The 13,120-nt window shown below is 40.5% G+C and overlaps 3 protein-coding genes across 11 annotated transcripts in view; all 3 read left to right on the top strand.

Moving 5' to 3' along the window:
• The window catches only part of LOC311095147 (protocadherin alpha-C2-like), a gene marked incomplete at its 5' end in the record, with an annotated part of 196,375 nt that overhangs the window by 124,109 nt on the left and 59,146 nt on the right, over positions 1 to 13,120 (top strand). For 2 of the 9 annotated variants that reach the window (XM_084133523.1, XM_084133531.1), the window contains one exon: positions 3,406 to 5,874. The exons of the other annotated variants lie outside the window; for them this stretch is intronic. In XM_084133523.1, coding sequence (XP_083989649.1) covers positions 3,496 to 5,874 — 2,379 coding nt within the window. Of the gene's footprint in view, positions 1 to 3,405; positions 5,875 to 13,120 lie in introns of those variants that run through there. 9 annotated transcript variants of the gene reach the window in all.
• Positions 5,984 to 9,438, top strand: LOC311095181 (protocadherin alpha-3-like). The gene has a single exon (XM_084133580.1). The coding sequence runs from the start codon at positions 6,657 to 6,659 to the stop codon at positions 9,042 to 9,044; it is 2,388 nt and encodes a 795-aa protein (XP_083989706.1). The 5' UTR covers positions 5,984 to 6,656; the 3' UTR covers positions 9,045 to 9,438.
• On the top strand, positions 9,951 to 12,642 carry LOC311095172 (protocadherin alpha-3-like). Its single transcript, XM_084133577.1, has one exon. The coding sequence runs from the start codon at positions 10,010 to 10,012 to the stop codon at positions 12,308 to 12,310; it is 2,301 nt and encodes a 766-aa protein (XP_083989703.1). The 5' UTR covers positions 9,951 to 10,009; the 3' UTR covers positions 12,311 to 12,642.

Raw genomic sequence — 13,120 nt, 5'->3', positions numbered from 1 at the left:
GCAGGGATCCTCGCCTCGTCAGAGGTCTTTGTTCGAGAGCCCTGTCCGCCTTGGAGTTGCTATCTCGGTGTCTTTGCGAAAGCAGTAAGCCTGTTATGGAATATACAAATTATGTTTTTCTTGTATAACCGCCAGTCTTACTAACGGGAGGAAATATGGACATAACAGATGACCTCTGGTGCTTTAAATGGATCTTTATTGTGTTTTTCTTGAATAACTGGAATTACGCAGACGGGCAGATTGTTTATTCTGTGTCGGAGGAGGTGAACACCGGGACCACGGTAGGAAATTTAGCAAAGGATCTAAACCTGAATGTACAAGACCTTGAGAGAAGAGGATTTCAAATCGTCACAGGGCCCAACAAAAGATATTTTGATCTAAATGCAAAGAATGGAGTTCTCTTTGTTAGAGAAAAGATAGACAGAGAGGAGCTGTGTGGTCGGAGCTCTAAATGCGCTTTAGAGTTGGAGGCCATTGTTACTGCACCAATGAACATATACAGATTTGAGGTAAATATTTTAGATGTTAACGACAATGCACCGGGATTTCGCACCTCAAAACTATATCTTAATATTTCTGAACTGACATACCCTGGGCAGAAATTTGCATTACCAAGTGCATTCGATCTTGACGTTGGAGTAAATTCAGTAAAAAGCTACAAGCTGAGCTCAAATGAACACTTTTCTCTGGATGTACAGAGCGGAGGAGAGCAGAGTGTGTATGCTGAGTTAGTGCTGCAGAAAGCTTTAGATCGAGAGAAACAAGCGGTAATCCAACTCACACTGACCGCTGTAGACGGAGGGAAACCTCCAAAGTTTGGTACGACACAGATAATAGTTAATGTAGTAGATGTGAACGATAATATTCCTGTGTTCGACAAGCCACTTTATAAAGCGCAAATAGCAGAGAATTCACCTATCGGTGCTTCTGTGATCACAGTGAACGCAAAAGATGCAGACGAGGGTCTTAATGGCGAAGTCATATACTCGTTTATAAATCATGATAATGATAACAGTGTAAACGCTTTTTCAATCAATCCAGTTACTGGCGAAATAACTGTCAAAGGCCCAGTAGATTACGAAGAATCTCCTGCAGTTGAGATTCGCGTTCAGGCCGAGGATAAAGGACAAAATCCACGAGCATCATATTGTAAAGTCTTAATCGAAATAATTGATGTAAATGATAACGTACCAGAAATAAGCATAATGTCTTTGCTAAATGAAGTGAGAGAGGATTCGTCTCCAGGTACAATGGTGGGATTAATCACAGTAAAAGATGGCGACGCTGGTAAAAATGGTGTAGTGCATCTTAAAATAAAAGACTCGGTAAAATTTAAATTAGAGAATACTTATAAAAACAGATATTCCTTAGTGGTAGATGGACCTCTCGACAGAGAGCGCGCGTCCGTGTATAACGTGACCATCACAGCTACTGATGAAGGGACTCCGCCTCTCTCCAGCACCAGTGTCATTGCTGTTCACGTTTCTGATGTGAATGACAACGCGCCGCGCTTTCCAGAGCCCGTCATTAATGTTTATGTGAAAGAGAACAGTCAGATTGGAGCTGTTATTCATACAGTCTCTGCTTTAGATCCTGATGTAGGTGATAATGCCCGGATAACATATTCTCTACTAGAAAGCTCTAAAAGCGGCCCGGTAACATCCATGATCAACATAAACTCTGACAGTGGAGATATACACAGTTTACAGTCGTTTAACTATGAGGAGATCAAAACATTTCAGTTTAAAGTTCAGGCCACAGACTCTGGTGTTCCTCCTCTCAGCAGTAACGTGACTGTAAATGTTTTTATCCTGGATGAGAATGACAACAGTCCCGGGATTCTCGCGCCCTATTCCGAGCTCGGTTCCGTTAACACAGAGAACATTCCCTATTCTGCTGACGCGGGCTACTTTGTGGCCAAGATCAGGGCTGTAGATGCAGATTCTGGTTACAATGCGCTGCTGTCTTTCCACATCTCTGAACCCAAAGGAAACAATCTGTTCCGAATCGGAACCAGCAGCGGGGAGATCAGGACTAAGAGGAGAATGAGTGACAATGACCTGAAAACTCACCCGTTGGTCATTTTGGTTTGTGATAACGGAGAGCCCTCACTGTCAGCGACTGTGTCTATTGATGTTGTGGTTGTTGAAAGCGCAGGTGACGTCAAGACTCCATTCAGACATGCGCCGATAAAGGAGGAGAGTTTCTCGGATTTAAATCTGTATTTGCTGATCGCCATTGTGTGTGTGTCCGTCATCTTTTTACTGAGCCTCATCAGTTTGATAGCTGTAAAATGCCACAGGACAGACGGCAGTTTGGGCAGGTACAGCGCCCCGATGATCACCACACACCCTGACGGGAGCTGGTCTTACTCCAAAGCTACTCAGCAGTATGACGTGTGTTTTAGCTCGGACACACTGAAGAGTGACGTAGTGGTTTTCCCCGCGCAATTTCCGCCTGCAGATGCAGAACTGATCAGTATTAATGGAGGAGACACTTTTACCAGAACACAAACACTTCCTAATAAAGAGAAGGTAAGACATTCAAAATCGTTATTAAATTGTTGACTTTTACTAGGTGGCTTGCTGGCAGGTTGATTCTCATTCCATATATAAGCTAAATCTTTTAGTGTGTGTTTGCTCTTTGCCAGGAGTTTTCCCCCTGTAGTTTGTGCTGTCCGTGTTGCTGATATCACTGACTATTAATTTAAAAGACATTACGATCATGAATTTTACAGATGGCTTTATTTGTTTAGTAATTTTAGCACTTGTTTTTATGTAGTAATTGCGGTTTGCCTGTTTTTAATTGCAGCATGTAAACTACATGAGCGTTTGTGTCTATTGGCTTTTTAAACTCATGCCACACTAATTTTCCTCATGAATAAATATTATATTATTAATCATATATATATATATATATATATATATATATATATATATATATATATATATATATACACACACACACAAATATATATTAAAGAATTATAAAGTATTTTAGTATTTTACACTGATTTATTGGATTTATTTTTATCCAGTTACCATTTTATAATATTTGCATTTGGAGGTTGATGTTTTTATCAATTTTTTTAATTACAATGTGTTTCCTTTAGTTTTGTTCAACTCATGCTCAGCAAAAATGTCTCACAAAGAGACAATGTCGCTCACGTTCAACAGTACAGGTTCAGACAGACTTTGTCCATTGCACTTAAAACATATTTAGCCTTCCAATATACATATATTTTTCTCAGTTCCACACTAGCTATGTACATCCACAAGGTGTCATCAGCGACCTACGTTGAAATTATTACTATTTTTATTATTCTCTTAGAGACTCCTCCCTGTTTTGGGGCAGGGCGTTTGAGCTCGAGCAGTGCTTTGTTCGTGAGAAGCCACAATAGAGGATTTCTGATTCGCAGCGCAGTACATGGTTTATTTTACTACAACATTGTGCGAATGTGTTTAGTTTGTCCTCTGGATGTGGTGTTGACGGATCATGGCGAATTCACTAAAGGAACGAAATATATTGTGGATATATCTGACTGTATTTTATTTCCTTCCGAGGATGTTTTCTGGGCAAATTGTGTTTTCTGTGTCGGAGGAGGCCAGTCCTGGGACTACCGTTGGCAATATAGTCAAAGATTTAAACCTTCATTTGCAAGAACTGGAACACCGTGGATTTCAGATCGCTTCTGGACCCAACAAGAGGTATTTCGATGTAAATATGAAAACGGGAATACTGCAAATTAAAGAGAAAATAGACCGAGAGGAGCTATGCGAACACAACTTAAAATGTGCCTTAGAATTGGAGGCCATTGTTAATTCGCCATTGAACATGTACCGATTTGAAGTAAATATATTAGATATAAACGACAATTCTCCCACATTTCACTCCTCGTCGTTACAATTAAATGTATCTGAGGCGGCATTTATAGGTGAAAAATATGCGTTACCAAGTGCTGATGATGCGGATGTGGGCAGTAATTCAGTAAAAAGCTACAAGCTGAGTCCGAATGAACACTTTTCTCTGGATGTACAGAATGGAGGAGAACAGAGTGTGTCTGCTGAATTAGTGCTGCAGAAAGCTTTAGATCGAGAGAAACAGCCTGTGATCCAGCTCACACTGACCGCTGTAGATGGAGGAAAACCTCCAAGGACAGGGACAATAAATATAATTGCTAATATAATAGACGTAAACGATAATATTCCTTATTTCACAAAGTCCCTTTACAAAGCGCGAATTCCAGAAAATGCTCCCATTGGAACTTCCGTTATTACAGTACATGCGAGTGATGCGGACGAAGGGATCAACGGAGAGGTAGTATATTCATTCATAAAACATGTCAATGATAAACACATCGAATCTTTCGCAATTAATCAAGTGACTGGTGAAATAACAGTTCAGAGTAAATTAGACCACGAGTCAAACAATGCTATTGAAATTCGTGTTCAGGCCAGAGACAAAGGCTCGACTCCAAGAGCAGCTCATTGTAAAGTATTGGTCGAAATAATGGACATTAACGACAATATTCCTGAAATATCTGTAACGTCTCTTGTTAATGTTGTTAAGGAAGGTTCACCAAAAGGGACAATGGTCGGTCTGATTACAGTAAAAGATAGTGATTCTGGTGAAAATGGATCTGTAAAATTGAAAATAATTGATTCCCTTCCGTTTGGATTACAGAACACCTATAAAAATAAATATTCTCTAGTGGTAGATGGACCTCTCGACAGAGAGCGCGCGTCCGTGTATAACGTGACCATCACAGCTACTGATGAAGGGACTCCGCCTCTCTCCAGCACCAGTGTCATTGCTGTACACGTTTCTGATGTGAATGACAACGCGCCGCGCTTTCCAGAGCCCGTCATTAATGTTTATGTGAAAGAGAACAGTCAGATTGGAGCTGTTATTCATACAGTCTCTGCTTTAGATCCTGATGTAGGTGATAATGCCCGGATAACATATTCTTTACTAGAAAGCTCTAAAAGCGGCCCGGTAACATCCATGATCAACATAAACTCTGACAGTGGAGATATACACAGTTTACAGTCGTTTAACTATGAGGAGATCAAAACATTTCAGTTTAAAGTTCAGGCCACAGACTCTGGTGTTCCTCCTCTCAGCAGTAACGTGACTGTAAATGTTTTTATCCTGGATGAGAATGACAACAGTCCCGGGATTCTCGCGCCTTATTCCGAGCTCGGTTCCGTTAACACAGAGAACATTCCCTATTCTGCTGACGCGGGCTACTTTGTGGCCAAGATCAGGGCTGTAGATGCAGATTCTGGTTACAATGCGCTGCTGTCTTACCACATCTCTGAACCCAAAGGAAACACTCTGTTCCGAATCGGAACCAGCAGCGGGGAGATCAGGACTAAGAGGAGAATGAGTGACAATGACCTGAAAACTCACCCGTTGGTCATTTTGGTTTGTGATAACGGAGAGCCCTCACTGTCAGCGACTGTGTCTATTGATGTTGTGGTTGTTGAAAGCGCAGGTGACGTCAAGACTCCATTCAGACATGCGCCGATAAAGGAGGAGAGTTTCTCGGATTTAAATCTGTATTTGCTGATCGCCATTGTGTGTGTGTCCGTCATCTTTTTACTGAGCCTCATCAGTTTGATAGCTGTGAAATGCCACAGGACAGACGGCAGTTTGGGCAGGTACAGCGCCCCGATGATCACCACACACCCTGACGGGAGCTGGTCTTACTCCAAAGCTACTCAGCAGTATGACGTGTGTTTTAGCTCGGACACACTGAAGAGTGACGTAGTGGTTTTCCCCGCGCAATTTCCGCCTGCAGATGCAGAACTGATCAGTATTAATGGAGGAGACACTTTTACCAGAACACAAACACTCCCTAATAAAGAAAAGGTAAGATAAGATAATACTTAGTTTTTATTTTATTTTATTTTATTTCCTTCTTTTTTTATTTCTGGCAATATGAGGCTTTGCTCCGATTTTGAGCAGAATATCTAACTGGCATCCTCTCTGTTGTCTTGATTATTTATTATTTTAGAGTGCAGGTTTAAGTTTCTGCACAGTGGACATTGCATTACTTGATCTGGTTTATTCTTAAAATGTTTTTGGAGCTGTTCGTGGTACTGAACACCTCGCGTCCGAACGCCATGATGGGAGATATTAAGTCTTATCAGGAGAAAAAAATGGCACGTATAGTACAGCTTTTCAAAGTAACGAAATTTAATTGTCCTCTCTTTTCTTTTTCTTTTTTCTTTTCTTTTTTTTTTTTTTTTTTTGTGTGTGCAATGTGCACTGACAAAACATACAACCATGAAACCGTATACAGTTAGGTTTGGGTATAGATTTTAATCATCAATTAATATTAATGTCAAATAATATGACTACAATATTAATTTTGAAAAACATTTACGGCACTTTTAGACAATGGCTGTCTTTTCACTGAATTATTATCTACTTTGCCTCAATTTGTCCGCGCGGTGTCGTCAGAGACCGAGATTTTCTCTTACCTCGGCTGTAAAGCTCCTCCTCGGTTAAGGGAGGGTTCGGTTTATCACGTGATGCTTTTGTTCGTGAAAGGCCACATTACTGTGTCTCTGTTTTTGCAGGAGCAGTGAGGAATTACGGCGTTGTAGTGATTATTACCGCATGGATGAAACGGATATTTTAAAGGAATTATGAAAATGGCAAAACAAGGATTTAAATCGTGGATGTATTTTATTGCAGCGTTTTCCATTTCGAATATTACCGATGGACAGATTGTGTATTCAATATCAGAGGAGGCTGATCCGGGAACCACAGTGGGAAATATAGCAAAGGATGTGAACCTAAATCTTCCGGAATTAGAGCTTCGTGGGTTTCAGATCGTTTCAGGCCCAAATAAGAGGTATTTCAATGTTAATTTGAAAGGTGGTGTTCTCCTCGTCAAAGAGAGAATAGACAGGGAACAGTTGTGCGGAAGGAGCAGCAAATGCTCTTTGGAATTAGAAGCCATTGTTAACTCCCCATTAAACATGTATCGACTGGAGGTGAATGTTTTAGACATAAACGATAACACTCCTACTTTCAAGTCTCCAAAGACAGAACTAAATATTGTGGAATCAGCCTTCCCTGGCGAGAGATTTACTTTACCAAGTGCGTTTGACGCGGATGTGGGCAGTAATTCGGTGAAAAGCTACAAGCTCAGCCCGAATGAGCATTTCTCTTTGGATGTACAGAGCGGAGGAGAGCAGAGTGTGTCTGCTGAGTTAGTGCTGCAGAAAGCTTTAGATCGAGAGAAACAAGCGGTGATCCAGCTCACACTGACTGCTGTAGACGGAGGAAAACCTCCAAGATCAGGAACATCACTAATTATTATTAATGTGGAGGATGTGAATGATAACATCCCTGTATTTAGCCAATCTCTTTACAAAACACGAATTATGGAAAATGCGCCTCCAGGCACCTCTGTTGTCACGGTCCACGCTAGAGACGCTGACGAGGGCTTGAACGGAGAAATTATTTATTCAATGATACGCAGTGATGATGACAATGTTGCTAACGCTTTTAACATTGATTCTGTCAGTGGCCTCATCTCTGTTGTGGGGGACATTGATTACGAAGCAAGCAATGCCGTAGAAATTCGCGTCCAAGCAAAAGACAAAGGCCAAAAACCAAGGGCTAGTCATTGTAAAGTTTTAGTTGAAATTGTTGATGTTAATGATAATGTACCTGAAATTTCCGTCACATCTCTCGCTGAAACGGTGAGAGAAGACGCTACTGCTGGTACAATGGTGGGACTGGTTACCGTTAAAGACGCAGACGGTGGAAAAAACGGTGCAGTTGTTCTAAAGATACGCGATTCTCCACCTTTTCGCATACAGAATACCTATAAGAATAAATATTCTCTAGTGGTAGATGGACCTCTCGACAGAGAGCGCGCGTCCGTGTATAACGTGACCATCACAGCTACTGATGAAGGGACTCCGCCTCTCTCCAGCACCAGTGTCATTGCTGTACACGTTTCTGATGTGAATGACAACGCGCCGCGCTTTCCAGAGCCCGTCATTAATGTCTATGTGAAAGAGAACAGTCAGATTGGAGCTGTTATTCATACAGTCTCTGCTTTAGATCCTGATGTAGGTGATAATGCCCGGATAACATATTTTTTGCTAGAAAGCTCTAAAAGCGGCCCGGTAACATCCATGATCAACATAAACTCTGACAGTGGAGATATACACAGTTTACAGTCGTTTAACTATGAGGAGATCAAAACATTTCAGTTTAAAGTTCAGGCCACAGACGCTGGTGTTCCTCCTCTCAGCAGTAACGTGACTGTAAATGTTTTTATCCTGGATGAGAATGACAACAGTCCCGGGATTCTCGCGCCCTATTCCGAGCTCGGTTCCGTTAACACTGAGAACATTCCCTATTCTGCTGACGCGGGCTACTTTGTGGCCAAGATCAGGGCTGTAGATGCAGATTCTGGTTACAATGCGCTGCTGTCTTACCACATCTCTGAACCCAAAGGAAACACTCTGTTCCGAATCGGAACCAGCAGCGGGGAGATCAGGACTAAGAGGAGAATGAGTGACAATGACCTGAAAACTCACCCGTTGGTCATTTTGGTTTGTGATAACGGAGAGCCCTCACTGTCAGCGACTGTGTCTATTGATGTTGTGGTTGTTGAAAGCGCAGGTGACGTCAAGACCCCATTCAGACATGCGCCGATAAAGGAGGAGAGTTTCTCGGATTTAAATCTGTATTTGCTGATCGCCATTGTGTGTGTGTCCGTCATCTTTTTACTGAGCCTCATCAGTTTGATAGCTGTAAAATGCCACAGGACAGACGGCAGTTTGGGCAGGTACAGCGCCCCGATGATCACCACACACCCTGACGGGAGCTGGTCTTACTCCAAAGCTACTCAGCAGTATGACGTGTGTTTTAGCTCGGACACACTGAAGAGTGACGTAGTGGTTTTCCCCGCGCAATTTCCGCCTGCAGATGCAGAACTGATCAGTATTAATGGAGGAGACACTTTTACCAGAACACAAACACTCCCTAATAAAGAGAAGGTAAGATATTAGCATTTAATGACACTAAGTTGCAAACTATTTATGCCTAAGAATATGAAATATTGGGTTTTGTACTGTTCAGAGCATTACTCCTCTTCGTGGCCTCATGTTCTTTTATAATTCCATTTATGTGCATTTCCTTGATCAGCTAATTTAATTGATTGTATTGATTTTTGCTCATTGTGTTTTGCGCTCTGTGCTGATGGTTTTGTAGCCACTCTTGTAACTGTCCGAGGTCCTGAAGTGTATCTCATTTCCTTTTTGCGAGACAGGGTGGTGTCCCTTCTTGCAGTGGTATTTAATGTTTTTATTTAATTTTAGGTTGAATTATTAGTCCCCCTTAAGTTATAGTTATATATACATATACAATAGATAAACTTAAAAGGACGAAAAATGGGCATATATAGGCTATAAAAAATAAAATAATAATATAATAATAATAATTATATATATATATATATATATATATATATATATATATATATATATATATATATATATATAATTTAACGTTTTTTTAAATAAACAAAAATATTTATTAAAAAAAAGATAATAAAACGTGCCCTAATCATAATTCACTTTTCAGCTGATTTGAGAGAAAGAAAAGTCTCAGTATATTATTGAAAATATTTCTGTAACTGCAGTCAAATTTTTTATCCCGCTGTACAGCATGCGTATATTTTATTTTAGCTTTTTCCACAAGATGTCACTATGACTCTACACATTTCTATGTTCATCATTTTGCAAAGCTCCTCCCTGTTTGGGGAGTGTTTTGTTTCTTGCGGAGCGCTTTGTTCTCCAGTCTTCGGTCTGTGTTTGATAGAGATTCACAGTTTTGTGCTTGCCTCTGGAAATACCTGTTTGTTTTCAAACGGCTATGGTTACGGAATATAGATACAATGGTGCGACAACGACAAAAGACGTCGATCTTTCTCATTGTATGTTTTTGCATTTGGAAATTCTCTAATGGCCAGATTATGTATTCCGTGTCGGAGGAGGCAAAACCGGGGACAACTGTCGGGAATTTAGCAAAGGACTTCAGCCTGAATTTAGACGATCTGGAGCTTCGGGGATTTCGTATCGTTTCAGGTCAGAATGAGAGATATTTCGACCTAAATCGAAAGACGGGAACACTTCATATTAAAGACAGAATAGATAGAGAGGAGCTATGCGGACGAAGCTTAAAATGTGTGGTGGAACTGGAGGCCATTGTAAATTCTCCGTTGAATATGTACCGTTTTGAAGTAAACGTTTTAGATATAAATGATAATGCACCTGCATTTGCCTCCGAGAAAAAATATCTGAATATTTCAGAGCTGGCTTTGCCAGGGGATAGGTTTCCATTACAGAACGCGTTTGACGCAGATGTGGGCAGTAATTCTATAAAGAGCTACAAACTGAGTCCAAATGAACACTTTTCTCTGGATGTACAGGGCGGAGGAGATCAGAGTGTGTATGCTGAATTAGTGCTGCAGAAAGCTTTAGATCGAGAGAAACAGCCTTTAATTCATCTCACACTGACCGCTGTAGACGGAGGAAAACCTCCAAGATCAGGAACAATGGAGATAATCGTAAATGTTGAGGATGCAAATGATAACATTCCGGTATTTAGTAAATCACTTTATAAAGCTCGTGTGAGTGAGAATGCGCCACATGATACATCAGTTATAACTGTTCATGCGAATGATTTAGATGAGGGTCTGAACGGTGAAGTAGTTTATTCTCTTCTCAATCATGACTCTAACAAAAACACAATGCCATTTGCTATAGATTCCACTTCCGGTTTGATATCTGTCCAAGGCAATATAGACTACGAAGAATATGCTGCAACTGAAATACGTGTCCAGGCAAAAGATAAAGGCCCAAACCCAAGAGTGGCTCACTGTAAAGTTTTAATTGAAATTATCGATATTAACGATAATATACCTGAAATATCAGTGACATCTCTCGCTGAAACTGTGAGAGAGGACGCTGGAGCGGATACAATGGTGGGGTTGATAACTGTTAAAGACGGGGATGCGGCTAAAAACGGTGCTGTTATTCTTAAGATACGCGATTCTGTACCATTCAAAGTACAAAATACTTACAAAAATAAATATTCGCTAGTAGTAAACGGTCCTCTAGACAGAGAGCGCGCATCCGTGTATAACGTGACCATCACAGCTACTGATGAAGGGACTCCGCCTCTCTCCAGCACCAGTGTCATTGCTGTACACGTTTCTGATGTGAATGACAACGCGCCGCGCTTTCCAGAGCCCGTCATTAATGTTTATGTGAAAGAGAACAGTCAGATTGGAGCTGTTATTCATACAGTCTCTGCTTTAGATCCTGATGTAGGTGATAATGCCCGGATAACATATTCTCTACTAGAAAGCTCTAAAAGCGGCCCGGTAACATCCATGATCAACATAAACTCTGACAGTGGAGATATACACAGTTTACAGTCGTTTAACTATGAGGAGATCAAAACATTTCAGTTTAAAGTTCAGGCCACAGACTCTGGTGTTCCTCCTCTCAGCAGTAACGTGACTGTAAATGTTTTTATCCTGGATGAGAATGACAACAGTCCCGGGATTCTCGCGCCCTATTCCGAGCTCGGTTCCGTTAACACAGAGAACATTCCCTATTCTGCTGACGCGGGCTACTTTGTGGCCAAGATCAGGGCTGTAGATGCAGATTCTGGTTACAATGCGCTGCTGTCTTTCCACATCTCTGAACCCAAAGGAAACAATCTGTTCCGAATCGGAACCAGCAGCGGGGAGATCAGGACTAAGAGGAGAATGAGTGACAATGACCTGAAAACTCACCCGTTGGTCATTTTGGTTTGTGATAACGGAGAGCCCTCACTGTCAGCGACTGTGTCTATTGATGTTGTGGTTGTTGAAAGCGCAGGTGACGTCAAGACTCCATTCAGACATGCGCCGATAAAGGAGGAGAGTTTCTCGGATTTAAATCTGTATTTGCTGATCGCCATTGTGTGTGTGTCCGTCATCTTTTTACTGAGCCTCATCAGTTTGATAGCTGTAAAATGCCACAGGACAGACGGCAGTTTGGGCAGGTACAGCGCCCCGATGATCACCACACACCCTGACGGGAGCTGGTCTTACTCCAAAGCTACTCAGCAGTATGACGTGTGTTTTAGCTCGGACACACTGAAGAGTGACGTAGTGGTTTTCCCCGCGCAATTTCCGCCTGCAGATGCAGAACTGATCAGTATTAATGGAGGAGACACTTTTACCAGAACACAAACACTCCCTAATAAAGAGAAGGTAAGATAAGTTATACATATTTTGTTTTATTGGTGAATTAAGTCTTTGCTCTGATTTCGAGGTACATGTCTGTCATCATCTCTGTTGTCAGTCTAAATTATTTGGGTAGGACATTTAAAATAAAAAAAATTTTTAGAGTGCACGTGAAACACGTGTTCTGTTTATTTATTGCATAGTGGACAAGCGTTGTTCTACATGGTTTATTGTAAAAGTGGAATTGGAGCTGTTCGTGGTACTGAACACCGCCCGTCCAAATAGCAGATTTTTGTCACGGCGTATCAGACACGAATCTTTGTTTCCCTCATTGTTGGAATGATAACGTTTATACTGCGCAATACCGGTTAAAAAAAATTAAAAAAAATAAAAATAATATATATATATATATATATATATATATATATATATATATAAGAAAAATAATATATATATATATATATTTTTTTTTTTTTTTTTTTTTTTCTTGGCATGAGGTGATAGATACATTTACCAAAACACAAGCTGATTAATTCTGTAAATGGATTCAGACTTACTCTCCTTACATGCGTTTCATTTTAAAACATTTGTCCTATGTTCTGAAAGTCAAGATATTTTTGAGTGTCTTTGTGGTGTTCAAGTAATATTTTAATTGACATTTTAAATAATTCGTTTATCTGCCATACAGTTGAAACCGTTTTATACAATGTTTATATTTATTCTGGTTGATTAGTTATAGAAGTAATGATATAATTACACTTTATTTTTTTATTTGATATTTTATGATCACTTAAAACAGAGAATATATTGCTTCTGATTTGTTGATGTGATGGTCAAATTCGTCCG

Source organism: Abramis brama, assembly GCF_963993115.1.
Source record: "Abramis brama genome assembly, chromosome: 13".
Taxonomy (NCBI): Eukaryota; Metazoa; Chordata; class Actinopteri; order Cypriniformes; family Leuciscidae; genus Abramis; species Abramis brama.
The sequence above is the reverse complement of the archived record's forward strand: the minus strand, read 5'-3'. Positions and strand labels throughout refer to the sequence as shown.

What these genes read in the sequence shown, in the direction of transcription:
- LOC311095181 (XM_084133580.1), top strand. Translation starts at nt 6,657, where the DNA reads ATGAAAATGGCAAAACAAGGATTTAAATCGTGGATGTATTTTATTGCA.
- LOC311095172 (XM_084133577.1), top strand. Translation starts at nt 10,010, where the DNA reads ATGTATTCCGTGTCGGAGGAGGCAAAACCGGGGACAACTGTCGGGAAT.